The sequence below is a fragment of the Rhinolophus ferrumequinum genome, chromosome 18 (genome assembly GCF_004115265.2).
Source record: "Rhinolophus ferrumequinum isolate MPI-CBG mRhiFer1 chromosome 18, mRhiFer1_v1.p, whole genome shotgun sequence".
NCBI classification, from domain to species: domain Eukaryota; kingdom Metazoa; phylum Chordata; class Mammalia; order Chiroptera; family Rhinolophidae; genus Rhinolophus; species Rhinolophus ferrumequinum.
The window spans coordinates 20,289,313-20,315,691 of NC_046301.1; the positions used below are offsets into that span (position 1 = coordinate 20,289,313).

The window sequence follows — 26,379 nt, forward strand, 5'->3', positions numbered from 1 at the left end:
TGGCCTTGGGTTCCGCTGTGGGGGTTGGTCCGTGGAAGCGAGTGAGAAAATCCCAGGTTCTGAGAGTTTTCAGTTGTCACCTCTTATTTATCAGCAGAGTCGGGCGAAGAGACCCTTGCGGGCGGGGTAGGGAGGAAGGTCGACCGCCCGAGAAAAGAGCGAGCGGGCCGGCCCCGGATAGGCAGAAGCGAACTGTGTGCAGGGTCCTTAGAGGCAGGTCTTGTTTTGCGGCGCTCTCCCAGGCCATGGTGCAGGCGGAGCTCTGGGTGATCCCCAGGTGAGGACAGCGGCTCCGCCCGGGGTTTCCACCGCGGAAGAACTGGGTAGATGCGGGGTGGGGAAGAAAGGATGCTGTCTGCACTGCTCCCGGGCAGCACCCTGAGCGGCCGCAGTTGCTGCAGCAGCAGCACTAGCAACAGCAGAGAGCATAGCGCGGGCCGAGGAGGCGGTTCGAGCTGCTGGTAAAGTCGCCCAACAGCTATTTCTCCGTAGTATGCGAGTTGACAAAACAGCCAAAAAACAGGGCTCCCCATTACAATCTCCTTCGAGCTCTTTTTCCTTGCCACTCGGAGCTGATTTATGCGGAAACATGCCTTGCACTTGTACCTGGAGGAACTGGAGACAATGGATTCGACCTTTAGCTGTGGTCATCTACCTGGTGTCCATAGCAGTTGCGGTTCCCCTTTGCGTGTGGGAATTACAGAAACTGGAGGTAAGAGGGGCCTGCACCATCAGCTCCATCCTTGATTCTACCTTCCTGGCCATCCACCGTTGCCCGTTTTTACTACAGATTCCTTGATATCCTGAAAACCAAATCATGTAAATGAGCCCTGTCTTAGGACAAGCCTGTCTGGTTTCTTGTTCACGGTTTTTTCAAAGGGTGCCACAGGTGGAGGTAGAACCGGGTCGAGAAAATACTTAGAATATATTAAGATAGCTACTTAAAAGAGCACTGTTTTCTTTTGCAAGTACGTATTCATCAATTCCTTGAAAGTAAGGTAATTTTATGCCTGAAATGTGATCTGTGCAGATAATAGACTTAACTAGATCAAATACACTACCTTGAAAACCAAGTATTGAATTTTATTAGCATTTAACTAGCTTCCTGAATTCAAGGATTCTAGTTGGTTTAACTTTGTTGTTTGTTTTTACTTTAGAAATTAAGTCAACCAACAAAGGTTCTGCAAAAAATCCCTTGTATATGTTTTGATGTCATATTCTTATTATGACATCAGTAAAGTGCTACAAGCTTGAAGACCCCCAAGATAAATACATACCTATGTACTTTATAAAAATTGTTTAATGAACTTTAAATTGAAAGTTAATAATAAAGTACTTTCACTTAGCAACACCTATTTTACAAGAGCTAGAGCAAGACCATAGCTATGTGAGACCTTTTATTATGAAAATGATTTTTACATAATTAAACAAAATGCATTTAATATACATTTGTTCTCTGTATGTTCACTAAATTATTTTTCGTTGCCTTTCCCAGACTGGAATAGTTGATATAGTTATTTTTAATGTTAATGTAATATGCCAGTACATTAAATATTTCCCGTTTGTTAGATATTCAGGTTATTTACATAATTTGTCTACCAAAGACATCTTCATACAAATAGGGATTTCTTACTTTGAAGTATTTTTTTGGAGTATGTTATAAGAAATACTTCTAAGGTTAATAATATGTATAATACCAACCTAGTGTAAGACTTCTCTAAGTTGTTGGTTTTAACTATAGTTTTTAAGTGCTAGCTTTTAAGGAAAATTTTAATCTGCCGTCTCCACTCTGAGCTGAATTCTCATCATGCCTTGCCAGGATTGTTCTCAACAAAAACAAAGATGTTGAATGAAAACATAAGTCACATTATGTGTGTCCTCTTCTCAGTTTTCCAGTCACTCCTAGTCCCGGATTAAAAGCCAGTATCCCTAACATTAAGGCCCAACGTGACCTGACATCACGTCTATCCCATCTCCCTCTGACTTTCTCGCCTCACTTTCTGAGCTTCCTCCACACTGGTTTTGCTCAGTCTGAGAGGCATGCTTCCTCCTTAAGGCCGTTGCACTAAATGTTCTCCCTTGATGGCATGCCCTTCCCCCACAGGGTATCTCTTTCCTTTAGGTCCTTCAGGTCTTGACTCAGATTTCACCCAGCTACCCTGTTTATCATCACAAGCTTCCCTCAAGTCAACTCTTCATATCCTATTTCCAGTTTTATTTTTCTTCCCAGGACTCAACACCATCTAACATGATATATATTTTACACATTTCGTCGTCTTCTCCTTCTGCCCAAATGTCTGATAATTAATGATTATTTGAGTCCCAATGATAAATCGGGTTTGTGTTCTATATGGTGAAAGATGGAAACATGGCACCCACCTTCATGAAACTTAGTGGTGGAGACAGACAGAGCCAACAAAAACAAATCAATAAAATAAAATTGTATAAAATGTTACGGAGGAAACTTAAAAAAATCTAAGAAATGAACAGGCAGGGCAGTCTCATTGCACATCTTCAAAAAACTACTAGCTATGGAAGATTAAGTGGAAGTGGAGGGAAGTTAGAAAACTCTTTATAGTAGTTAAGAGGTAGAAGCTGTCTGGGCTATGGTGACTTATGGCTCAAATCAGGATAGCAAAAATAGAGATTAAAAACCTGAATTTTCAAGTATCCTTGGAAGTGAAGAAATAGGGATTGACAGTGGATTGGATTGGTAACGGGAGGCAGTGAAAGAAAAGGAGAAATCAAGAACCCCTCTGAGGCTTCTGTCTTAAACAATGGGGTAAATGGTGAGGCCAGTTATTGAGATGGAAAATTGACAGATAGGGACAGGTTTGAGAGAAATTGAGTTCTTTGGACATTTAGTTCAAGGTCCCTGAGAGACATTCAGATGGGCATGTAAAATGTGCACTTGGACGTGGCAAGTCTAGCACTCAGAAAGGTTTGAGCTGCAGATATGAGAGTTGTCAGAACAGCGATGGAGTTTAAAGCCATAAAGATGAATGAGATTATAAGGGGGAAGAAGAAAGGCCAAGGACCTAGCACCAAGTGTTAGAGGTCAAGTAGAGGACTAGGAACTTTGAAAAAAGCAGCAGCAGCCGGGGGAAGTGCAGTGCCAGGAGAGGTGTCATGGAAGCCAGAACAGGAGAGCGTTTCGAGGAAAAACTGGTGAACAGTGTCTGGTGCTGCTGAGACATCCACTGGTTTTCACAAGCAGGGGTGTCATTGGTGATTCTAGTCATGGTTTCAATGGGGTTGTGATGGCTGAAACTAGAGGGAGTGTTTGAAAATGAATATGGTGGTGTAAAGAAGTGGAATCGGGATGTGAAGATAAATTTTTTTGTTCATTTTTAGTCTTGTTTTTAATATTTTGATTCTATGGGGACCTGAGAAATGAATGGCACGATAGGATAGAGAGAAGTGTGGGTTTAAAGGAGTTTTCTTCCCCTTTCTGTGTTTTGTTTTTAAGATTCAAGACACTAACTAGAGCTCATCCCCAAGATTTAGGTATACTTTAATCTTAAAAACCCTGAAGCATAGGAATTATCCTCATTTTATAGATGTGAAAAACCAAGAGCAATAAGAGGCTAAAGTAACTTTGTGCTAAAGTGCTGTGTATATTAATACAATGGCTTTGTCATTCTCTTCATCATTGTTCACTGAATGAGCTTGTGTATTTAGAATGTTTAACACCTTGCTCAGCACATAGTAGGTGCTTAATAAGCGCTAATTACCACTATTGTTTTTAAAATAGCATCTCTGTTCTTGGTTGGAGCAGCAGTTCTTTTTCTCCTGGGATAGCATCTTAGTTGGGATTAGGTTCTCAATTGAACACCTAAGTCAAAGTTATATGCATCTGCTTGCGCACTAGATAAAGTAGTTGACATTTAGGGAAAGTTTTGTCTGAAAAATACTTGTCTTTTAAACACTAGAATCACGAGGCTCACACTGTGAGGAGTCAGTGGAAACAGATTGTAGAAAACAGGAGGTTAATACAGCCGACCCCATCATCACGGAGGAGGGGTGGAATATTCCTTTACTGGAATGGCAGGACAGTATGCATTATTGAAAATATTTCTCTCACTCCTTATTTGGCTGAGTATGTATAATTGAAGTCAAGTAAGTTAAATGCACACATGGTGTCCCACTGCTCGCTCTGCAGTCCTTGTACCCTGCCCCACTGGTCCTTACGCCGCCGTCCGGAGCCGCTCTGTGTAAGCGCACCTCTTCCCCTGAGAAGCACTGGGCCCAGAAAGCACTCCTGTTCCTCTCTGCTCTCTGTTTTGAAAGCATTTGGCTGCGGGACAGTTAACTCGCCTGGATGCTCACCTTTAATAGTTTTCTCTTTCCTCTCTACGTTCTTCAAGTTACTTTAGGAAAATCTACGCTACTTATCTCCTCTTTATTTTGTGAGCCAAAAAACCCTACACATGGCCGATGAGTGTAATAGTGGGAATGGTAGCCTTGTAGCAACGTGTCTCAAGTATGAATAACTTATTTAGAGATAAATGTAAATTAACATAAATGTGATGTATTAATCATTTCTTCAGATACCTAGAGATGACTTATATATACATGCTTAAAATAGGTTAAATTTCTTACACATATAGATTTTTATATAGCTCAAAAATCAAAACAACTGTAAAATCAATGATTCAAATTAATGGCATTAATGTGGACAGATGATGTTTTTCTGAAACTCAATTACCACCTGCAATGTAGAAATGGTACTAACTCTATGATGCAAGATTTTTAAAATTTGACATCACTATACTGAAATGAATCAATTGCCCAGTCACTTGTTTTATGATCATTTGAAAACGAACTTTTTTCCTTACAGCGCACTGAGGTCTCTTAGGCTTTATTAGTCACAAGCATATCATTTTTGTCTTTTAGATGTACCAGCAAGTTCTACTTTTTGGCACTAAGGCAATCATAAAGACACATGTGGGCATTAAAAGTACTTGGCAATAATATTCTTAATGGTCACCTTATAATAGAGAAGATCTAGAATATACTTTTATTTTTATTTTTGTTGTTATTATTTTAGGTCATCATTAAAATGAATACTCAATTTTAAGTGAAATTGAGCCGAGCACAAATCCCTGGGAAATGTTGCCTCAGACATTCCTTTTAGAATCTTTATCTCCACACATTTGCTTTTCAGTTACTGCTTTGATTAATCTCCAGCACTGAACAAGACTTCTGTATTTGCTTTTCAAGTTTTCCATAGTTTAGTGTCAGAATTTACTGTCTTAAAAATACGTTTGTTCCCTATACTTTTATTTTCTACTTCTTGTATCTTTGACCCAATGAAGAAGAAAGAAATCTTGTTCAGAACAGTAAACCTAGAAGTTGGGGACTTCAGTTCTATTTTAGTTAACTGCTCAAACCCCTCAAGTACCAAAAATAAATGCTCACGTTTTTCCTTTAAAAAGGTAGCATTTACATTTTTAAAGTAAAGATTCACAGTCTTTAAGACAATCCAAGTTAGTATAAAATTCATTCCGTAGGGCCCCTCAGAATAGTTTCAAATAAATTTATTTTTACCAGAAAGTGAGTAGATTACTTCAACTCTACCTAGGATGAGGTTGTTCAAAGTATATTTTTAGAAATTGAGCTTTTACAGGATACAGTATTGATCAGATATGGACCTAAAAAGGAAGTTAGAGCGTTTAAAATATACCCTGAGTTGATATTGTTGTATATAAGAGGGGTGGAATATACATACACAATTAGCTCAGGTAGTAGTTGTGACAGGACTTATCAAACGGGAGGGTTAAAAGACAAAGTGAATGTAAAGAACTTAGCAAAGTATCTGTCAGTCATATAGTCAGCATCATTAAATGATCTACTAACATGTTGGATAACAATACAATTTGCAGAAAATTTAGGTAGATTTTTAACTTTCTAGACAGAAAAGCAAAGGAATAAACCATATACAGATTTGTAGAGTTTTAAATTTCTGTTTAGCTCCAAAGACAGTAATCAAATCTAAAGGGCAAATAACAAGTTGAGGGAAAATCACATGATATTGATATCCTTAACATATACAGTGTTATTATTACAAAAGACCCCATGAAAAAAAAGTGCTCAATTCCATGAGGAAAATTTTGTCCCCTCCCTCTACAAAAGTAAAAATAGATCGTTTGTTAAAGAAGAAATAAAAAATAGCCATTAGTCATTTGGAAAATATTGGGCCTCATTTATGATCAAATAAATGAAAATTTAAGAAATAAAAATATTTAGTTTGGGGAGACGGCCGGTTAGCTCAGTTGGTTAGAGCACGGTGCTCTTAACAACAAAGTTGCCAGTTCGATCCCCACATAGGCCACTGTGAGCTGCACCCTCCACAACTAGATTGAAACAACTACTTGACTTGGAGCTGATGAGTCCTAGAAAGAACACACTTAAAATAAATAAAAGTTTAAAGAAAAAAAATATTTACTTTAGCTCTTTAGTTTTAATGTCAGAAAATTTATGTCAGCATGTTTTTCTGCTTCTTAAGGTTGGAATACACACCAAGGCTTGGTTTATTGCTGGCATCTTTTTGCTGTTGACTGTACCTATATCGCTATGGGTGATATTGCAACATTTAGTGCATTATACACAACCTGAACTACAGAAACCAATAATAAGGTAAATCTTAACATAGTTTGATTCTATTAGTGTTGTGTTGGATTATTTCATAAATATAATGTAAAATGTTTTTATGTTTTGCTTTCCAAATAGGATTCTTTGGATGGTACCCATATACAGTTTAGATAGTGTAAGTATGTTTCATTTTATCTCATTAACTAAGAACTTGTTTGATACTAACTATACTTACAGAATGTTTAAAGTAATAAAAATATTTTTATTTGGCAATAGGAGTCAGATTAATAAAAAATGAATAGGTTTACTTATTTTTAATGTTAATAAGAGAAAGTATGACAGTAGAAAAAGCAGATGTTTAAAATTTTTTTAAATGTATAGTTTTTTTTTTCTTTGCTTAATCTTTAAAAATTCAGATTAGGAGCTCTTAATCTTTAAAAGAATATAATGTATAAATTTATATTATTATCCTTTTTATTTATTAAATCTTTTATTTCGACGAAAAATTCCTTTCCCAGTGGATTCTAACACAGTTGTTACAGATGACTGCTTTAATTTGATCAAAATAAAGGAAACGTCCTTGAGAGCATTTTCTATGGTCATGTCAAGAAAATTTTCAGATTATATTTAAGAACGGAAGTGTATGCAGTTTAGCTTCTTTCTTCATATTCATTATTTGCCCCCCAAACACAGATGTTTTCATTTACCAACATCTAAGACGTTTATTGCTTTTAAAAATTCATTTCACAGATTGTCTGGTAGCCCTCATAATGGTAAACTTTAGAAAGTTCTAAAGATGTAAATATATGGCAAGTTCAAAAATTAGCTTATTGTGAATACCATGAACCAGAGTGGTAATTCATTTTATTTTAGCTGCAACTATTTTTAACACCTGTGCTTTTTCATAGTGGATAGCGTTGAAATATCCCAACATTGCAATATATGTGGATACCTGCAGAGAATGTTACGAAGCTTATGTCATTTACAACTTTATGGGATTCCTTAGCAATTACCTGACTAACCGCTATCCAAATCTGGTGTTAATCCTTGAAGCCAAAGATCAGCAGAAACATTTCCCTCCTTTATGTTGCTGTCCACCATGGGCTATGGGAGAGTAAGTATGTTTGCTTTTAGCTCTTTTATGTTTTATTTAAGCAGCCAGTTTTCAGCAGAACGGTGTGTTAAGTACTATGAGCAGGACAAAAAGTATAAGACAGAGTCCCTACCGTCATGTGGTTCATAGGTTGGAAGACTAACAAAACACACTTCGATAATCCACACATAAGTTAGTCTCTTGGACATTATTCATTCTAAATAGAAAACAAAATATCGTGGGGGAAAAAATCCTCAGAGATCATTTAATCAACATCCTTTTACATTTGGGAACCAGAGTCAGCAGAGATTAACTAACTCAAGGTCACATAGCTAGTTAATGGTAAAATCAGGCCTAAGACTGAGGGAGAAGATAGTCTAGGTGGGGAAATAGTATGATATGAAACAGCAGCAACAAATAGCAATGTTTATTCTAGTAATATATAATAAGTTAGTTGGCCTTATACATTCATGTAGGCCAATAAAGGAAGATAAAGCCTGAAGAGTTAAGTTGAAGCTAAGATTGCATTTATTACATGAATGAATCTGTGGATACTTTTCGGCAAGGAAATATTTAAAGACGGTGTTTTAGAAAGGTTAATCTTGCAATACCATTCAGGATGCATTAGAGGGAGGAAGACTCTAGAGCTGGGGGAATAGATTAAGTGATTATTATAATAGTCCATTTGTGAGGTAAGCTGAAAAGGAGGGATGAGATTGAAATAGAAACACAATAGAAGAATGTTACTGAAAAATCAATAGGACTAGATCACTGATAGATTGGGATTAAGGTGGAAGTTGCAACCCAAAGTAACAGGAATGATTTGGAGCTATAGTAATCGGTGTAGATATCTGACCTAGGGATGGCTGTGTTGCGTTCCATGTAATACAGAACCATTTGTACATCAGGACTAAATGTAAGCGTCTCTACTTAACACGCTTGCAATGACAGGGAGCTACCTGGCTATTTTAAATAATAAGGTCCTAATATGTTCATTTGACAAATATGTACTAAGTACCTGGTATGTGCCAGTATATACATATATCCTAGTGCGTATAACAGATGTAGAACTCATAGAACTTATACTTTGGTTAAGAAGGTTAGGAATTAAGCAAAGACACATATATAGTTACTTGTTTCAGCAAATGCTGTGAAGGCAAAAACAAAACAAAACAAAAACAGGGAACTATGAAAGAGGATTAAAAAAAATTAATGTAGGTTGTGCTCAGCTCTGAATACAACAAGGACAAATATTTACAGCCAACAAGCAGATTGAGGTGGTTACTGGATGAAAAATTAATAAGAGGAGAGACATCCAGGGTAGGATGATTCTCTGTAAACTGGCCTAACAGGATTCTTGCTAAAGGCAGGCCAAGCACTTAAACCTCAAGATCTGGGATAAGGAGCTTAGTCAGACATCAAAGGTGGGGGTGACTTGGCAGGATTCTTTGCTCAGACTGACTTGGCAGGCCAAGAACAGGGCGGGCCGAAGGATGATGGCTAGTTGAAAAGAAGGCTCAGAGGAGCCCAGTCTCAAGTTTGGTCAAGGAGAGAGGGTCTTTGTCAGTGAAAAGCCATTACAGGATGTTATTCAGAGGACTAGTGTCCAAATTTCATTTGGACACTAAAGATGACTGTGCTCTGTTTAGACTGAAATGGTGGTGGGCAAGGATGGAAGATAATGGCAGTGGTCCAGTGAATGTGATGATGCGGTGTTGGTGATGGCAGCTTAGCTATGAACAGGACGCCTCCCTGAACAGAGAACCTGAGATGCGGCTCTGGCTGTCTCTTCAGACTGGCCAGCGTAATTACAATTAGCTGGTGGTCAACTAAAACCGCAAATCTTTTTCAGATCATACTACTGGTCAAAATTCCCCTCCTCTGTGCTTGTGTAATTGATTTGCTCCTAACTACACTGGCAGTTACATTTATTCTTGTTAAATCTCAGTCTGTTGGCTTCATTTTTTCTTGAGGCTCTTGAACTCTGACAGCTGCTGCGTGAATAATGTCAGCAATACATCTGTAACTATAATTCGGGTATTCTTTCCTTTGAAAAGACAATTGTTTACTAACGTCATACAGTTTGGAGGTATAGTTTTAGTAACGATAAAGCTTCTCATTCTCTTGTACATAAATACATTTTAGGTTACCAGTCTGCCTCTGTTAGGTAACTGTTGTTAGGTAACTGTTGTTACATATCTGATAATCAGGCTATTGCTGTTTAGGATAATTTAGTATCATGCTTTGGTTTCAAGATGGCAGTGCCATGGCAAATTGGCAGTCCTTAGAAGATAAAAAACTGCCTGCTTTTTATGTTCTGGTTTCTGTAACATAAGCAGTGAGCACAGTGTGTTTTCTTTCAATGAACATTAAATTTTGTGTATGTTCTTGAGAGGAGGGAAAACATTTTACCTGAAAATTTATTGCACTTAAAAAACAAATGTTTTCATGAAACAGAACTAACCTTTATTATGTATTCCCTTCCTTCCTCTGGAATTTGAGACTGTACACAGAAAGGGGAATGTTTCAGAAGATGTGTGCCAAATAGTTTTAAAAATAGTATTTAAATAATTTGTTTACTACTATCCACATTCTTCCCATCACCATTTACAATGACTAAATTAAAAGAATTAAATATAAATATGGCATTTGTTAAAGTGATTTTAATTTGAGGGCTTTGGAGAAAATCTGATACTACTTAAAAGAATAGTTGAAATGCTAAGTTCTTTTTCTTTGGCAGAGTATTGCTGTTTAGGTGCAAACTGGGTGTATTGCAGTATACAGTTGTCAGACCATTCACCACCATTGTTGCTTTGTAAGTACATAGAACTTAATATTATCATTTATTTCTTTTAAATCCTCATGCTTTTAAGGGACAACTGAGTAGAAAAACAAAACATAATTTACTTGTTTATAATGCAGGTCTAGTCTCTTATTAAAAAAACACAGTATATAGAAACCCTGTTATATTAAATGAGGTGACCATTTATAAGCAAAGAATCACCACAGAATTCTAAATAACATTCTCTAAATATTTCTGGAAATCATTTAAAAAATACTTTCTTTTTCAAATATTACTAATCACACAACTTTTCAGAAACATCTATTACATGAAATTAAACTATGCTACTTTAGGTTCATTACGTGGTTTTATTTTTCTACATAATTAAATTAGAATTAATGAGCACGATATTCCAAGGAAGAAACCATATTTTTCTTTTTTAATAAGTCTGTTAAGGCTGAGCACTGGAGGTAAAATGGAGTATCATTAACATACCTGGTATAACTATTCCCTAAAATATTTCAGAGCATCAAATAAAGCAGGTAGAGTGCATGTTTTATATGCTAGTCATAACTAACATTCTGTGTGTTCACAGAGTAAAATGGGAAGAAAGACGTGAAAAAAGCATTCAGTTCTTTATTCTGCTTTGAGCTAGCAATTTTTAAGGGATGCTTGCCTTGGAATTAAGACTAATTCACTTATTTCTGAAGGCATGCCTTACTTTCTGCAGTTTCGAAATTGGGTAATCATATTACGTCTGGGTCTTCATAAAATTTACCTCCAAGACAATTTTGGGGGAAAAATTCACAGTTGTAGTTATAGACCTGCATTATATGTTTATAACAATCAACCTTTTGCAAATTAAGCAGCATAATTTTTTTTGACTGTATAACTGTCCTTTCTAGTTCTATGTATGTGTCTTATTTTGGAGGTACAAAATAAGTTGGAGGTACAATCATAAGGTAACATATCAAGAAAATGTTTTGCTTTTAATTTTTGAACCACCTCTATGACCCGAATCAAGTGATAATCTTCAGGATCTTTTAAATAAACTGACTTCTAAATTTAACTATTGCTGTCAATGCTGTATTTTAAAATATATTTTGATTTAGTTAATCATAAAGGTGTCTCATTTTTATCATTTTTTTAGAATTTGTGAGCTGGTTGGTGTATATGATGAAGGGAACTTCAGCTTTTCAAATGCTTGGACTTACTTGGTTATAATAAACAATATGTCACAATTGGTAAGTAAATATTCATCCTATTAAATTAGTATCTGTAACTCTAAATTTTCTTAGGAAAAGTTTCTTTGGGAATAAAACTTAGTTGTTACTTTTTAATCTTGAAATTTGATTTATAGGGAGAACTTGAAGAAACTTTAACACATATCTTTATATATATATGAAGATATAATATCTTTGTTAATTATTTGGTGACTTATGCCTGGACCTGTCGATAGTGTTTATTTGGTTCGTGTACTCATTATATAATTCTGTGAGGATATAAGTACAGTGTTGTCCTTTTTTTAAAAAAAAAAAAAAAAAAAAGACAGGTATCCTAGGCATATTCAGCAAAAGAAAAAGTCTAATGGCATGTGACAGTACAGCATTTGAATAAATTTCTCTCACATTCTTGGAGAGAATTTTCCTTTAATAGGAAAATTGAGAATGCCAACTTAAAAAAATTATGTTCTAGAAACTGAAATGCTCCAAATATATATCTGTGTGATCCTTTCAACTTAATATACATTTTATTTAAAATCTTTAGTCAATGCTTTCAGCAGATAATTTATTAGGTTGGTGCAAAAGTAATTGCGGTTTTTGCAATTTTTTTAACCTTTTAAACGCAATTACTTTTGCACCAACCTAGTAGATGCAGTGGCATGCATGTGTGGTTATTAGAAATTCAGAATAAAAATCAAATGTCTGTGTATTCAAAGCCTTCCCACATGTTTATATTCTATGGAACCAGTAATTCTATTCCTGGGGATGCATTCTCAAGAAATGGTCAGAAGTACTTTTGCTTTGAGTATCTCTGTACATAAAGGCTATTTGTAATAGCAAAAAGCTGGAAACAACCCAAAGTCCAGTGATAGAGACTGGTTAAATATACTATGGTTTATCCATTGGCCAAAATACTAGGCAGTTATTAAAAATAATCTTTATGAAACATACAGAAAGCTAAAGTTAAGTGGGGAAAAACAAATCAGGCAACATAATTTTATATTTAGCTGATGATACCTGATAAAAACCACCTTATGTGTAGAAACAAATGGTTGAATGATAGGACCATGAACAAGTTTATATTTTATTGCTTTCAAGTTCTAAAATATTTTCAATGAGCATTTTATATGATTTTAATGGGGAAAGTAAACTTTTAGGAAAATGATTATTGCCATGCAACACTACACTAGATTACTATTGATTTTTAAAAATAGTAAGTCTTGAGCATTTATTTTATAAAAGTCAATTCACGGGGATTAACATACCGTCCTCAAGAAAAATTTTTGCCCTGATTCTTTACTTTCAGATGTCATGGTCGAAATTTTATTGAAATAGTACTTATTTAATGTGTTGTCTTATAAATAATAGCTCAACCCTTATAAAATTAATGGTAATTTGTTTGTAAAACACATTACTAAGCAAATAGTTTATGTTTTTATTTTGGCTGAATGAGAGCGTTTTCTTCCACTATGGCAGTCATTTGTTCATTGCTTATGGGCCCCAATAAGTAAACACTTAAAACCATTTTCAGGGAAGATGTTATATATCTCTTCTGAGAAATTTCATACCATATATATTCATCCCCAGTAAACTAAAAGCTTGCTAATCCAGAAATAGGATAATACAGCCTAGAAAAATTTGCTTGAAACATTACTCTGTACCAGGTCTCTGATTTATTCTTTACTACTATCTACTACCGTATTTAGTTATTCTTACTGAAGTTTGTTAATCTTGTTTCTAGTTTGCCATGTATTGTCTCCTGCTATTTTATAAAGTACTGAAGGAAGAACTGAGTCCAATCCAACCTGTTGGCAAATTTCTTTGTGTAAAGCTGGTGGTTTTTGTTTCTTTTTGGTAAGTGTTGCTCTCTCTCAAATGTTTTCATTTTCTAAAGGGCAATAAAACTATTTGACCAGGGAGGATTTTTTTAAATTGTCAATACAGAATTAAAGTGTCTCTACTTACCTTTTAAAAAATTCATCTTTTTAGCCCACCTTGGCTTTTCATAAAGAAACAGTCAGATGGCCACTGTAACATTTATCAGAAGAAAAGAATTTGAGACAACCTGAATGTCTCAACACTGGAGGAATCCCTAAAATAAGGAATCATTAAAATAAATCATGGTGCTTCATATTAGAGAATACTCTGCTGTTTGGAAGATAAAACATAATATAGAATATTTACTGATGTGAGGAAATGTTTATCAGTAAAAATATTTTTTAAAACAAAAGGCAAAACTATATATTGTCTTAGTTTAGTGAAGGGGTGCATGACAGGGTCTAGAAACAAATACACCATGTTTAACAATATACAAATAATATAAAAAGGAGGAACATAAAAAAAATGCTTGAAATCCCACCACCCAGAAAGAATGACTAGCATTATGGTGCACGTGTCACATATAACTCCAGAGAAATAGTTTCATACTATAAAAACTTATAGAACATAAAGATATGTTCAGCATATTGTGGATATAGTTCTTTGTCAATAAAGTGAGGATAATTTTGTTATGTAGTTTGTTTATTTTGGTTTTGCTTAGTATTCTGTTGTGTGGATGTAACTTTTTAAGCAATCTATTGACATTTAAGTTGTTCCTTATTTTTTCACCTTTGCAAGCAATATTGAAGTGAATATTCTTATGTCTAGAACTATGAAAGCTTGTCTAACTCATTATTGGCTGATAAAATTTAACCTAAGGTCATATCCCTAGATACGCTTGAAATGCTCGTATGACTCCCTGCCTTGGAGTGAGACCCCTTCTGTCTTTAGTTTCAGTACCTCAAACAAGACTGGTTTCAATAATTTTTTTTGAAATAATGTGAATAATCAGTTAATACATGTGTAAATAACATTTAAGCATCTGCCCTTTATTTCATTTTAAATGCCGGTTATACACGGTGTTAGGCATTGTCTGTGTATAGGAAGAACTTAATTGCTTGTGCACACTTTCAAAACCAAAAGACGTATGTACCAAGTACTGAAGTTCTGGCAACATATAATCAAAAGTCATGTGATGAAACTAGTAGAAGAGTGAATTTGTAAAGCAAATAACTATTTAGTAAAGATACACTGTGTTCAGGAATATCCTGTGGAGGCAGGGGTTGGTCATGATGGTGGTCCACAGGTTGTACGGGGTTTAACTTTTTTAAATGGCATATTTTTGAAACAACTGCTCATTTTATGCTTGATATAGATTTGGCGTTTACCTTTTCCTAACATATAGGCAAGCAGTAGTTATTGCTTTGTTGGTAAAAGTTGGCGTTATTTCTGAAAAGCATACATGGGAATGGCAAACTGTAGAAGCTGTGGCTACAGGACTCCAGGTAAGTTGTACTTGCTCAGAATTCAATAGAACTTTAGTGTTTGTTAAGCATTTTTACATATTATCTCCAAAACCTGACAACGTGCAGGCCATGGAGCTACTGTTATCCTCACTTTACAGGTAGAATGGGGGAAGCCTAGAGAAATTGGCCATAATTACTAATTTCTACTAGAGCAGACTACAACCTAGATTTTGTTACCCCAGTCAGTGTCTGTCTGCATTTCTCCTCGTAGTCTTTGTGCCGGGATGGAGAAGAGTGTACTTTGCTAGGAAATACTTGATTGAGGTAGTGCAAAATAGATTTCAATTTTTAGAACTTTGTCTTTTTTTTTTTTTTTTTGAAGAGGTCAAAAATAATTTCGGAAAATGGAAAGATGAATATAATCTTATTAAAAAAAAGCCCAGCTATTGATACTTAAGGACTTTTGAAAGGAAAGCTAGTGCTTTCCCTTTACCTACAAAACTAGATTTAAACTCAAAGATGGCTGATATTTTTGTTGTCGTAGGACTTTATTATTTGTATCGAGATGTTCCTTGCTGCTATTGCTCATCACTACACTTTCTCATATAAACCGTACGTCCAAGAAGCAGAAGAGGGTTCGTGCTTTGATTCCTTTCTTGCTATGTGGGATGTTTCAGACATTAGAGATGATATTTCTGAACAAGTAAGGCATGTTGGTAAGTACTAGTCATTTAATTCATCCAACCAGGTAGGTTGCTGTGGTTTTATTATTAGCAATTTAGCAGCTGTTTAAGAAATGAAAAGATTTCACTTAAAGCAGTACCACAGTAAAGCTCTTCAAATTGGGGGGGGGGGGGGTGCTTATTTTTAGTAGGATAAGTTTATAGTGGTAAAAATAACTTCTGGCTCACTGGGAAATCTTTATATTACTTTAAAGGAAGGACAGTCAGGGGACATTCTAGAAAAAAATTTTTCCCCGAGGATCAAGATCAAAGTGAACATACAAGCTTGTTGTCATCCTCATCACAAGATGCAATTTCTGTCGCCTCTTCTGTGCCACCTTCACCTGCGGGTCACTACCAAGGGTTTGGACATACTGTGACTCCCCAGACTACACCTACAGCCGATATGTGTGATGAAATATATAATGATATTACAGAAGAGAAAAGAGAAACTTCAGATAAACCCGTGGCCTCTTGAACGGTGTGTGAAAGCAAACTGTGCTACTACCCTGTTATTTCATTACCTGGTATCCCGCTGCTCAGGATATTGTGCTTGAGACAAGCCATAAATGATAGACAATTTCAACACAATGATAGGTGAAAGCCAGGTACTACTGGATTTATATAACCAAATTTTGTATATCATAGTCTAAATATGCTAGACTTAGACTTGATTTCTTAACATTAGTATCACATGAGTATCACATACTCAAATGGTAGAAAATAACTACTAAATGTTCCTGATGTTACATTGCTTTATAAAGAGGATGGGCATTAAAAAAAAAAAATAATCAGTGCTTCCTTCCACTGCTGCATGAATATAATGCTCTGGAATTAGCAGAAAAAGTATAATTCAGAAATATGAATTAGTGGAACTTAATTATAATCACATGCCATATATGCCTCCCTAACAATTATTTCTCTATTTCTCAATTGGATGTCTTTCAATAAATAAGAATTGATCATTTATTTTCTGTAACTTTCTATGTCTCATTCTTTAAACATAAACCATTAATGTTTTAACAAAAAGTTCTTGATTAGAAAGCTACAGCAAAAAAGAAGTCCAAAATATTAAGGGTTAAAAATTATATACTACCATGAAAGATACCTGACTCTTCTGTTCTTGTTACTAGGGTAATTATCTAGGACCTAATCTATTAATCTCAAAACTTCCATCTAAAAGTCATTATTTTCAACACTGCTAGTAGATTAATAGGTTATCCATGACTTTGAAATGAAAAGAGTAAATTGGGTAGAATACTGAAAGAATAAATAAGAAACTTAATAGAAAAGGAGTCTACTTTTCCTCAGTGCTATTAGAGGTGTCAGCAAATGTAAATCTAGACTGAGTAGTCTTAATTATTCATTAAACTGCAGTCAGAAGACATGTAGGTGCTATTTGGGAGAAATTTATTACTTTGGGTGGAGTTCCTCTAATTGGTAATCACAACCCATTGGGTCATAGTTAACATTTTATACTGAAAATAAAATACACAAAGTGCTGCAGTAGTATGTTGCAAAAATAGCAAAAGTATTATTTCTCAAAACCTTTGCTGTATATATTTATACACATTCACATACACATGCTCGTTCAAAGTTAATTAGGTACAAAATCTTTACTTTGTCCACTATTACAAACTAAACTTTACTTTCTATTGAAAGTAAAGCTAGGAAGTACCGTGTTTCCCCGAAAATAAGACCTAGTCGGACAATCAGCTCTTATGTGTCTTTTGGAGCAAAAATTAATATAAGACCCAGTCTTATATAAAACTGAGTCTCATTAATTTTTGCTCCAAAAGACGCATCAGAGCTGACTGTCCGGCTAGGTCTTATTTTCGGGGAAACACGGTATATTATTAGAGGTAATGAAAATAGGGAATGTAGAAAGAAGGTACATCGTAATTTCTTTGTGGCTTACTTACAAAGAGCACAGAGTATACACAAGGCATGATAATCTTATTAATCCATTTCAAGTCTAATAATCTATTTAAAAATTGGACCAGTTATACATTTCTTATTGTACATCCAAATAAAAACAAAATCCTGGTTTAGGTTTAACTCTTTCTTGAATTGATCAGCTTTTTCATTTTTCTTTGCCAGAGTAGACCAGGAAAAATGCTGGCTCCTTAAGATTTTGTTTCTATAACTTGTTTACTTTTAATTACATTTAGCTTATATCTTGTGCTTATGCAGGTTTGTATTCCCAAAACACAAAACCTGAGGAGGTATTTCAGAAGTATACCCAGGATTTAAGAGAAGCAAGCTTGGAATTTATGGGTAACCATAACCTGCCGTCTTCAGTGGAAGCCAATCTTTTTGATGTTTCCAAGTTTAGAGTTAACAAAAAGAGCCAAGATACATAAAAAAATTAAAAATTTTTGCTTTATTTACTGACACATGACAATGAAGATGAGACTCAAAGGCCCTTATCTTTACAGCTTTAGCATGTAGACAAGTGTTTAGCAAAATTTAATCTAAAGTAAGTAAAACCGAGCAATAAAGTTTCCTAATTGGAAAAACTAATGACAGCCTCTTTTAGAAAGGCTGCCTTTTTAGAAAGGAAGTCTGCAGCAAATATTTTTGTAATAATGCTACTCTATAATTTAGTGTCTTTTAAATACACTTTATTAAGGTCAATTTTTCAAAATATTTGACTGTTGTAAGTAATTAAATCTTGACACCCCCACCTTATGTTTACAGTCCCACTATTCAGAAAAAATTGTGTGCGTGGCCGGCTCCACTTGAATAACTTCATCAGAACACTGCTCTTCATTGCTTTACTGTGATGCTGACGTTGCTTTTGTGATGCTGGACACTGAGCACGAGCTCCTCTCCTGTTTCCACCTGGATGGGATTGTCTAAAACTACCGCAGCTTGTTTCCAGTGGGAGACTTCACTGGAAGTATCCAGCCTAATCTCGTCATCCAGGAACATATGATACCAAAAGGGAATGGCAGTCACTCTTCCAGATTTACAAATGTGCACCTAGGAAAAGTAAGAAATCATGAAAATTTCATCAGAATAAATAGATTTGAATAAATAAGTCTTTGTCTTTTTAGTCAATTTTAGGTCCAAATTTCATAAAGAAATATAATTTACCCAATTAAAATTAGTATCAGTCTATTTTACTCAGTAATATTTACCAAAAGCCCACTTTTGGATATGGTTCAGAAAAATAACATTTAAATCTTCAAAGTGGCTAAAACAATTTTATGTATATAAAGTACTAACTGGTTCAAGATAATTATTCTGAATATGACAAGAGTAATTATTTTGTATTACCTTTACTTCTCTGTTAGAGGTGTTCAAATATGGAGTCATTAAATCTAGTCTTAGGAGTTCCACTGGCTTGCTTAAAGGTGTACAAGGCAATGAGGACAGGTCCAAAAATACACGTATGGGCACCTAAAGAAAGTATAAATTTCTTACTTTTACTCAGTTCTTGTGGCCAAGGCTCATCAATTGCTTCCTTTATACCTGGCTTAGTATGATACAAGCCTTTTACACCTGTTACCTCATTTAACTTAATTCCCACAATAGCCTTGAAGTATAAGGACTTTCCATGATTCTAGTTTTACGGGAAGAATGAACAAACCAAGATTTAGGCAGGTTAAATCATTTGCTTAAATCATGGTTTCAATTACCTATACATTCTTCACTTTGATGAAAGCAGATTAAATTTTTACTTAAGCCAAACAGCTCCAAAATTTTTAAACCAAGGACGTGCTTATGTGTGAAAAATGAATAAGCAAATAGTATAACATTAACTATTGAATTGTTTGAGAAAATTTGCCAAATTCAACCAAATAGTACTGGAATTCATTTGGAAAATAAAGTTTATTTCCATAAGGCAGTGATTCTCAACTTTGCTGCAAACTAAAACACCCAACAAGCTTTTAAAAAGGCCAACTGCTCAGGCCACACCTCAGACTGACCTAGAGTCGGGATCCAGTTATCAGTTGTTCTGAAAGTAGTCATGTGAAGCTTAACCAGGGAATACACACCGGGAAATGTGTCCTTAGGTGATTTTGTTGTAAGAACATCACAGTGTGTACGCGCACAAACCTAGATGGTTTAGCCCATCTAATTGTATGTGCTGTACTTTTATATGATTGGCAGCGCAGTAGGTCTGTTTACACCAGGATCAGCACAAACCCCTGAGGAATGTGTTGCTCTAGAACATTACCATGGCTACGACATGACTAGGCAGGAAGCAGGAATTTTTCAGCTCCATGATAATCTCATGGGACCACCACTGGATATACAGTCCTTTGTTGACTGAAACGTCACTATGGGGCACATGACTGTACAAAGCTGAGAACCACTGCTACCAAGTGTCCCATCACTTTAGCCTGCTCATTTGAAAAGGAAACTTGTGTAAAAAGTGCCCTCCGTCTGAAATACTAGAGCAACTGTTCATGGTAAAACAGAGTACACAGACACATTAACCTCTCCCTGGGCATCCTGAAGGCATCCAGCTTTCCCTAGGTTGATTTTTACCCGTAATAAGTTCCTTTGCTCTAGGAAATTGGTACCATCCTAATGCAGTGACTATAAAATGCAGGGAGACAAGGTAGACCGGTAACAGCCACCTGCTTACACTTCTCTCTTCGAGACACTTACCTGAAATTGGTTAATAAAAGGTGCTATATTTAATCCAAGAGTCCGTGCTGTTCCTTGAACAGCATTCTCTTCTAACAGTGTCTGAGATTCCACGAGTAACCCAAACATAAGCACATACTGAGGAAATATCTTGCCTCCAGATTGTAGCAAACACCTAGAGAAAGGAAAAATGTTTAAAAAAGCATCTTGATTCCCCACATTTTACAAATACTAATAACTGAATCATGGTGAATTAGCTACAGGTTGTATATAGTCTAATAGGCTTTTATGTTATTGGCTGGTAGTTCCGAATGGTAAACCCAGCAGAATGGTAATTTCCCAACAAGTCAAACTTAAAATGACTGCTGATCTATGAAAAAGAAAACTAACGAGTCAGCTGGATGGATATATCTTTAGATTCAGGAAGTCATCGATGGATAGTAAAACTAGTGGGTGAAAATTTGATTAGGAAAAGGATACTTACATAGTTTCAAATTATCACCCCCACAAATGACTTATTCACTACAAAGGGAAAAATAGTAACTTACTGTGGAAAACCCTGGTGGATACAACTTAACCGACTGATCTAAATTAATAATAATGAATAAATAACACCGTGTGCCTCCTATGTGACAAGACTTCTGTGGTATTCCTCTCTAAAGTAGATAATATGAATCATAAGAACACATGAACATTCCTCAAAATAAATGGCCTACAGTCTTCGAAACGGTCAATGTCATGAAAGACTGAGGAACTATTCCAGAATAAAGGAGACTAAAGAGACATGAAAACTAAATGCAATGTGTGATCCTGGATTGGATTGTGAACCAGGAACAAAAGCTATAAAGGGTACCGTTGCAACAAATGGTGAAATCTGAGTAAGATCTGTATAATAGATATCAGTACCGTGTCCATGTAAATTTCTTGATGTTGACAACTACGATGGTTGTATAAATGAATGTCCTTGTTCTTAGGAAATACACATTAAGGTACTTAGGGATAAAGGAATATGATATCTGGAACTCATTCTAAAAAGTTCAGAGAATAAAGCAAATGAGGCAGAATATTAACAATTTTTGAATCTGGTTGTAACGTATAAGTTCTTTGTACAATTCTTTTAACCTCTCTGTAAGCTTAAAATTATTTCAAAACAATTTAAATACTCTGAAAGCAAGAAAAAAGTTATTAAAATCCAAGTGCTCTAATAAAGAGTATAAGAGTTAACAAAAACGCTTTTTCTATAATGGATCCTGGGTTCACTTTCTGTGTCCCTGGAAATCCCATACAAGTTGAAAGTAGGCTGTGTTTTTTTTTTAAATGTTACTGGGTAGATTGCATCTGGACTGAGAGCACTATGAACAAACGAGAAAAGCCAGATGGAAAACTACACTACCCTGGGGCTTCCCCGAGTGTGGCAGAACTTGTAACCAAGTGTTCCTAGTGCTGGGTCTTGGAAGCCACGCCGATGGGCGGTATTACTTCTTACAAGAAATTTAGGGATCTTAAGCCAAGGCAGCTCCCACACCCAGACGCACTATGTGGGGGATGAGAGGGGTGGGCGGGTCACCCACTGCCATCAAGTGAATCAGCGGTGGAGGGCACTTTAAAGTACTTTAAACCAAATGATTTTCATTTGCCACATTTACAATCAGACATTAAATCCCTCAAGTTCACTGAATATTCCAAGCTGATTTCAACCTGAACTTCCAGATTGGTGAGAAAAAAAGCAATAAAAAATATATTACTAAGACAGCAGGGGAAATTTTAATACAGACTATATATTAAATAATAGTATTTTATCAATGCTAGGTTGCTGAGTGTGATCATTTAGTTGTGTTATGTACAGGAATGCCTTTGTTCTAAGGAGACACGCTAACTGTTAAAATAAGGGTCAGAGTCATGAAGCCAACAGCTAACTACCAAAAGATTCAGCAAACAAAACAATTACCTACTGTTCATTGTTACTATTGCAATTTTTCTTAAGTTTGAAATCTTGAATCTTTTCAAAATAAAAAGCTGATGGATCCAATAAGTAAACACGCTGCTCTTGAAACAGCTCTCCCTAAAGACTAGCTAATCGGAAGTCAAATCATAACCGGGTCATCTGACGAGCATTGAATAGCAAGCAAGGAAAGTTAGAGATGATTCGTAAGTGCAGTGGCATCAGGCTGATCGAGAGAAGTCATGCTTCTAACCAGGATAATCTCTCTTCACTAAATATACGCGCATGATCATTTAAGTTGTAATAAACCTTACGTACAGATAAGCATAAAAATGGACTGCACCCAGTCCCCCATGCTTTACTCATTTTTGTTACTCCTTTCCTATTAACTTTTTAGCAGTTTAGGTAAACTCCGGTAGACATTGAATCCCCACAAGTGGTGAAATTACATGCCTCTTAACAAAATTACACAGCTTTTCACAAAATCCCTACCTATGCCTTTACCAAACCAGATAGAATTTTAACCCCAAACAGCCACAAGAGGCACCAGAGGGTACTGTTCTATGAAGTTATTAGCAAGCTGAGATTTTATTTTTTCCTTATTTACCCTGAATGTCTTTATCTATTCTGACAGATCTCTACTCAATTCCCTGTATTATATATACGCAGTCCAATCCTAAAGCAGGTCTCTCCACACCTACAATGCAGGGGATCCTTTAGGGGGGAAAATCAGTACTGACATGCACACAAAAAGAAAGATATGAAGTCCCAGGCCCTGGAAAGAAATACTTGAGGAACACACAAGGTCATGACTCACTAGTACAGTTATACCATTAAAGAAATAAAAGAATTTACATGAAGTTTGAGCTAAGAAAAACCAACAGCTGCATTTTGCGTTTTACCTGGATATTGCAGCTTTTTCCATTATTTCCTGCTGAATAAGCCCAGATGGCTCAATGACATCCAATATAATTATACTCCACAACTTGTCTGATTTTGGCCTTTGCAACACAGCAGATTCATCTTCCACATGTCTCAACCAATACTCCAGTGTTTCTTTGGAAAAGTGATTGGCTTCAGATACGAGGTCCAGAGTGATACGATGCTGGTCTTTCTCCACAGAACTGTAAGGTTTAACCTGCCCAAGTATGCCAGCAATTATAGGCAGAATAGAGAAGCCTTCAGACACATCTAACACGTAGAAAGGTTCAGAGGCAATCTGTTCGGAGTTATTCTGTCCACTTTCACAGCTCATCTCACTATCTTGACTCTCCATGGCCTGACACCGTTTTTCTGGAGTCAGTGAGGACAACACTTTCCTCATCGCCATTTTAAAGCCTTCATGATACGGGATGTTATTAAGCAAAGCAATTTCCGTGGATTCCAACACACACGTTTGCTCCACAGCATCTGGTTTACTGGTCTGAAGGTTAGCCAGGGCACTACAGAGTTCAGCCTCATTTCCTAAAGAAAGCAAGTCTTTGTTCTTGGTAGAACTTTTCCCAACATCCATTTCATATTCTGAACTGAAAATACTGATATTCTGGATTCTTAAGTAACAATCTTGACAAGACACGTCCATCATCACGTGGTCCCCAGGCTTTATCCGGTAGTCTTCATACAACAGTGAGAAAGAATATCATTATAATTGATGAATATGAGTGTTTATAAGCCTGATGATCATCATATAAACACATCTGCCCTCCCCCCATTTTTAAAATTACTACATGGAGGATTACGCATATTGATTTATTAGAATTAAGTGAATTAATCTATTCATTTCCTATATTAAAAAACAAAACAAAACTAAGAAAATCCCTCTAGCTTTATGTAGGGAAAAATTGAGGTTTGAAGATTCAATTAACTCTTACATAGCCTATTGGAGAAATTCAGGAACTACATTATTGAACTGTAACTATCAGTATTTAGTGTTTTCACTACAATCACTAGGTACCATCGGGATTCCCAAGTTGGAGGCTGAAGAAGGGCTAAGGGAACTCTCATTCCTTGGTAATGAAGCCAATAGCAGAGAGATGAAATTCAGGATCAATACCAAACCTCACTTTAGCTTAAATGGACATTCTTTAAGAGAAATTTCCAAAAGAACAAAGCAGGATTTGATACAACCTTATCAGTAATATCTCTTAGCTGAAAGTCTTGCAAAATTTGTTTAGAATTCTCAATACATGAGGAAAGACTAAGTCCTACAATAGACTATCTCATGCTCTAATCTTTTACACTTGGTAAAACTTGAAATGTACAATCACAATTCCTTCTTACCAGCCCTTGCACCTGCTGAAAATACAAGTTGTTATTCTTGTGTTTAAACATTTAAAATGTCCTTTCCCTTAAGAAGGATTAAAAAAACAAGAAAGACCATGTGACTATCAGTTACTGAAAGAGACACAAATAGAAAATGTCACTTATTAAGTGCCAGTCACTGTGGTAGGCATTTTACGTTAGGCCATTATCTCTAATAATCCCTCCAAAAGTTCTGCAAGGTAGGCAGCTTCATGCCGTTCTTACACACCACTAAACAAAAGTTCAGAGAACAACCAGCAAGGCCAGCCAGGGAGTCAGGAAGCAGTGGAGCTGAGAACTGAATCCAATCTGTCTGACTAGCCACGACACTACTGATTCCAAGACTGATGACCTTGCCAAATTAGCTCCTCGATTAGGAGAAACAGAAATAGCCACTTTTAAAAAGGTAGAATTTGGGCCAGCCTGGTGGCTCGGGAGGTTGGAGAGCCATGCTCCTAATGCCGAGGTCACTGGTTTGATTCCCACATGGGCCAGTGAGCTGTGCCCTCCACAACTATAGAGAAGACAATGACTTGTCATGGAGCTGATGGGTCCTGGAAAAATACACTGTTCCCCAGTATTCCCCAGTTAAAAAAAAAAAGAATAAAAACGCCTCATATTCTTATTAAACAAAAAAAAGGTAGAATTTTCCTATGTAATACAATTGCTGTGACATATACTGAAATCCATGAAATTGATGGTAAAAAAAAAAATTCTATACAAAAAAAAAAAATACCTTTAATACAGAACTTCCCTAGAGAAGCCCATGGATTCATGAACTCCCTAAAATTGCAAAATTTTGGACTTATATAAGTGTATGCAGTTCTATGACCTGGGGCTCCACAGATGCCATCAGATTCTGTAAACTCCTGCACTCAAAGTAATACTTTTCCACTATGTTCCATATAAAACGGACCAGCATTTCTCTTATCTACTGGTAACTAGAGTAATCAGAGTTGAAGAAATGATTTAATCATAGGTATTTTTGAGTGGTACGCAGCAAAGTTGTATTTTAGTCTCTCTTCTCAACTACACATATTATTTAAAGCCACTTTTAAAAAAGAAAAAAAATTCTCAAAGATTTAACCAATCTTCCTTGACTGAAAACTCGTTCAAAGTAATTTTTTTGACACTCAAATGCTTAGAGGATTAAAGCGAGAAGTTTGGAAAAAATTACTCAAGATAATACCTGGAAGGTCATGCACGGGGTAGATAGCCTGTTCCCAACATGTTTCCTCACTAGGACTTGTGGATAAAGTGTGTTCATCATCCAGCTGGAGTACAAACCAAACCACAATCGCGTCTAGTATGCCTTCTTTAATAACAGGAACACTGATTTTATCAGGTGTCTTAGTTGCAAGACTTTTTAGTTCCTGACAAAACATATAAAGGGAATGACAGGATTTTATACACTTAATACGCACATGCCCCAATATCACATCACTTTCCACTTCTCTAAGTTCTCGGTCCTGCCATTGCCCTAAAGGGATCAATATCTTGGCACACCGTAACCATTTCAGGCACACTGGGTGGGAAGCTCTACCTATTACCTGGAACACCATGCAGCTATTAAAAACAATGAGGCAGATACACATTACTGATGGAGAAAGACGTTCATGACATATTGTTGAAGTTCACGATATACTATGAATGAGGGCAGTGAGTGGCAAAGCAATACAGATTGTTTGTTTTGTACAAAGTGTTTGTGTGCAGAAGAATAGAAAGCAAGTCTGAAGACATGCACTTCAAACTTCAAACTGTTAACCTGGAGAAATAAAGGCCTTGTCCTTTCTATTCTTCTGTATTACATGAAAGCGTTAAATAGGCAGGATGACT

At 36.0% G+C, this 26,379-nt stretch overlaps 2 protein-coding genes across 3 annotated transcripts in view; one reads left to right on the top strand and one right to left on the bottom strand.

Moving 5' to 3' along the window:
* On the top strand, window positions 1-18,410 carry TMEM184C (transmembrane protein 184C). Its single transcript, XM_033134122.1, has 11 exons — window positions 1-712; window positions 6,509-6,639; window positions 6,733-6,769; window positions 7,503-7,708; window positions 10,428-10,502; window positions 11,620-11,713; window positions 13,434-13,546; window positions 14,916-15,015; window positions 15,521-15,692; window positions 15,914-16,179; window positions 18,399-18,410. The coding sequence occupies exons 1-10, from the start codon at window positions 494-496 to the stop codon at window positions 16,174-16,176; spliced, it is 1,410 nt and encodes a 469-aa protein (XP_032990013.1). The 5' UTR covers window positions 1-493; the 3' UTR covers window positions 16,177-16,179; window positions 18,399-18,410.
* PRMT9 (protein arginine methyltransferase 9) overlaps window positions 18,063-26,379 on the bottom strand; it is a 25,029-nt gene continuing 16,712 nt past the window's right edge. For both annotated transcript variants that reach the window (XM_033134120.1, XM_033134121.1), the window contains 5 exons: window positions 25,733-25,916; window positions 23,145-23,856; window positions 20,322-20,475; window positions 18,981-19,103; window positions 18,063-18,683 (listed from right to left, as the gene is read on the bottom strand). In XM_033134120.1, coding sequence (XP_032990011.1) covers window positions 18,468-18,683; window positions 18,981-19,103; window positions 20,322-20,475; window positions 23,145-23,856; window positions 25,733-25,916 — 1,389 coding nt within the window. In that variant the 3' untranslated portion in view covers window positions 18,063-18,467. The remainder of the gene's footprint in view (window positions 18,684-18,980; window positions 19,104-20,321; window positions 20,476-23,144; window positions 23,857-25,732; window positions 25,917-26,379) is intronic.

Excerpts from the sequence above, each read along its gene's own strand:
- TMEM184C (XM_033134122.1), top strand. The coding sequence starts at position 494 with ATGCGAGTTGACAAAACAGCCAAAAAACAGGGCTCCCCATTACAATCT. Across the intron at positions 10,503-11,619 it reads TTCACCACCATTGTTGCTTT|AATTTGTGAGCTGGTTGGTG; the intron begins GTAAGTACATAG and ends TCATTTTTTTAG. Across the intron at positions 13,547-14,915 it reads GTGGTTTTTGTTTCTTTTTG|GCAAGCAGTAGTTATTGCTT; the intron begins GTAAGTGTTGCT and ends CCTAACATATAG.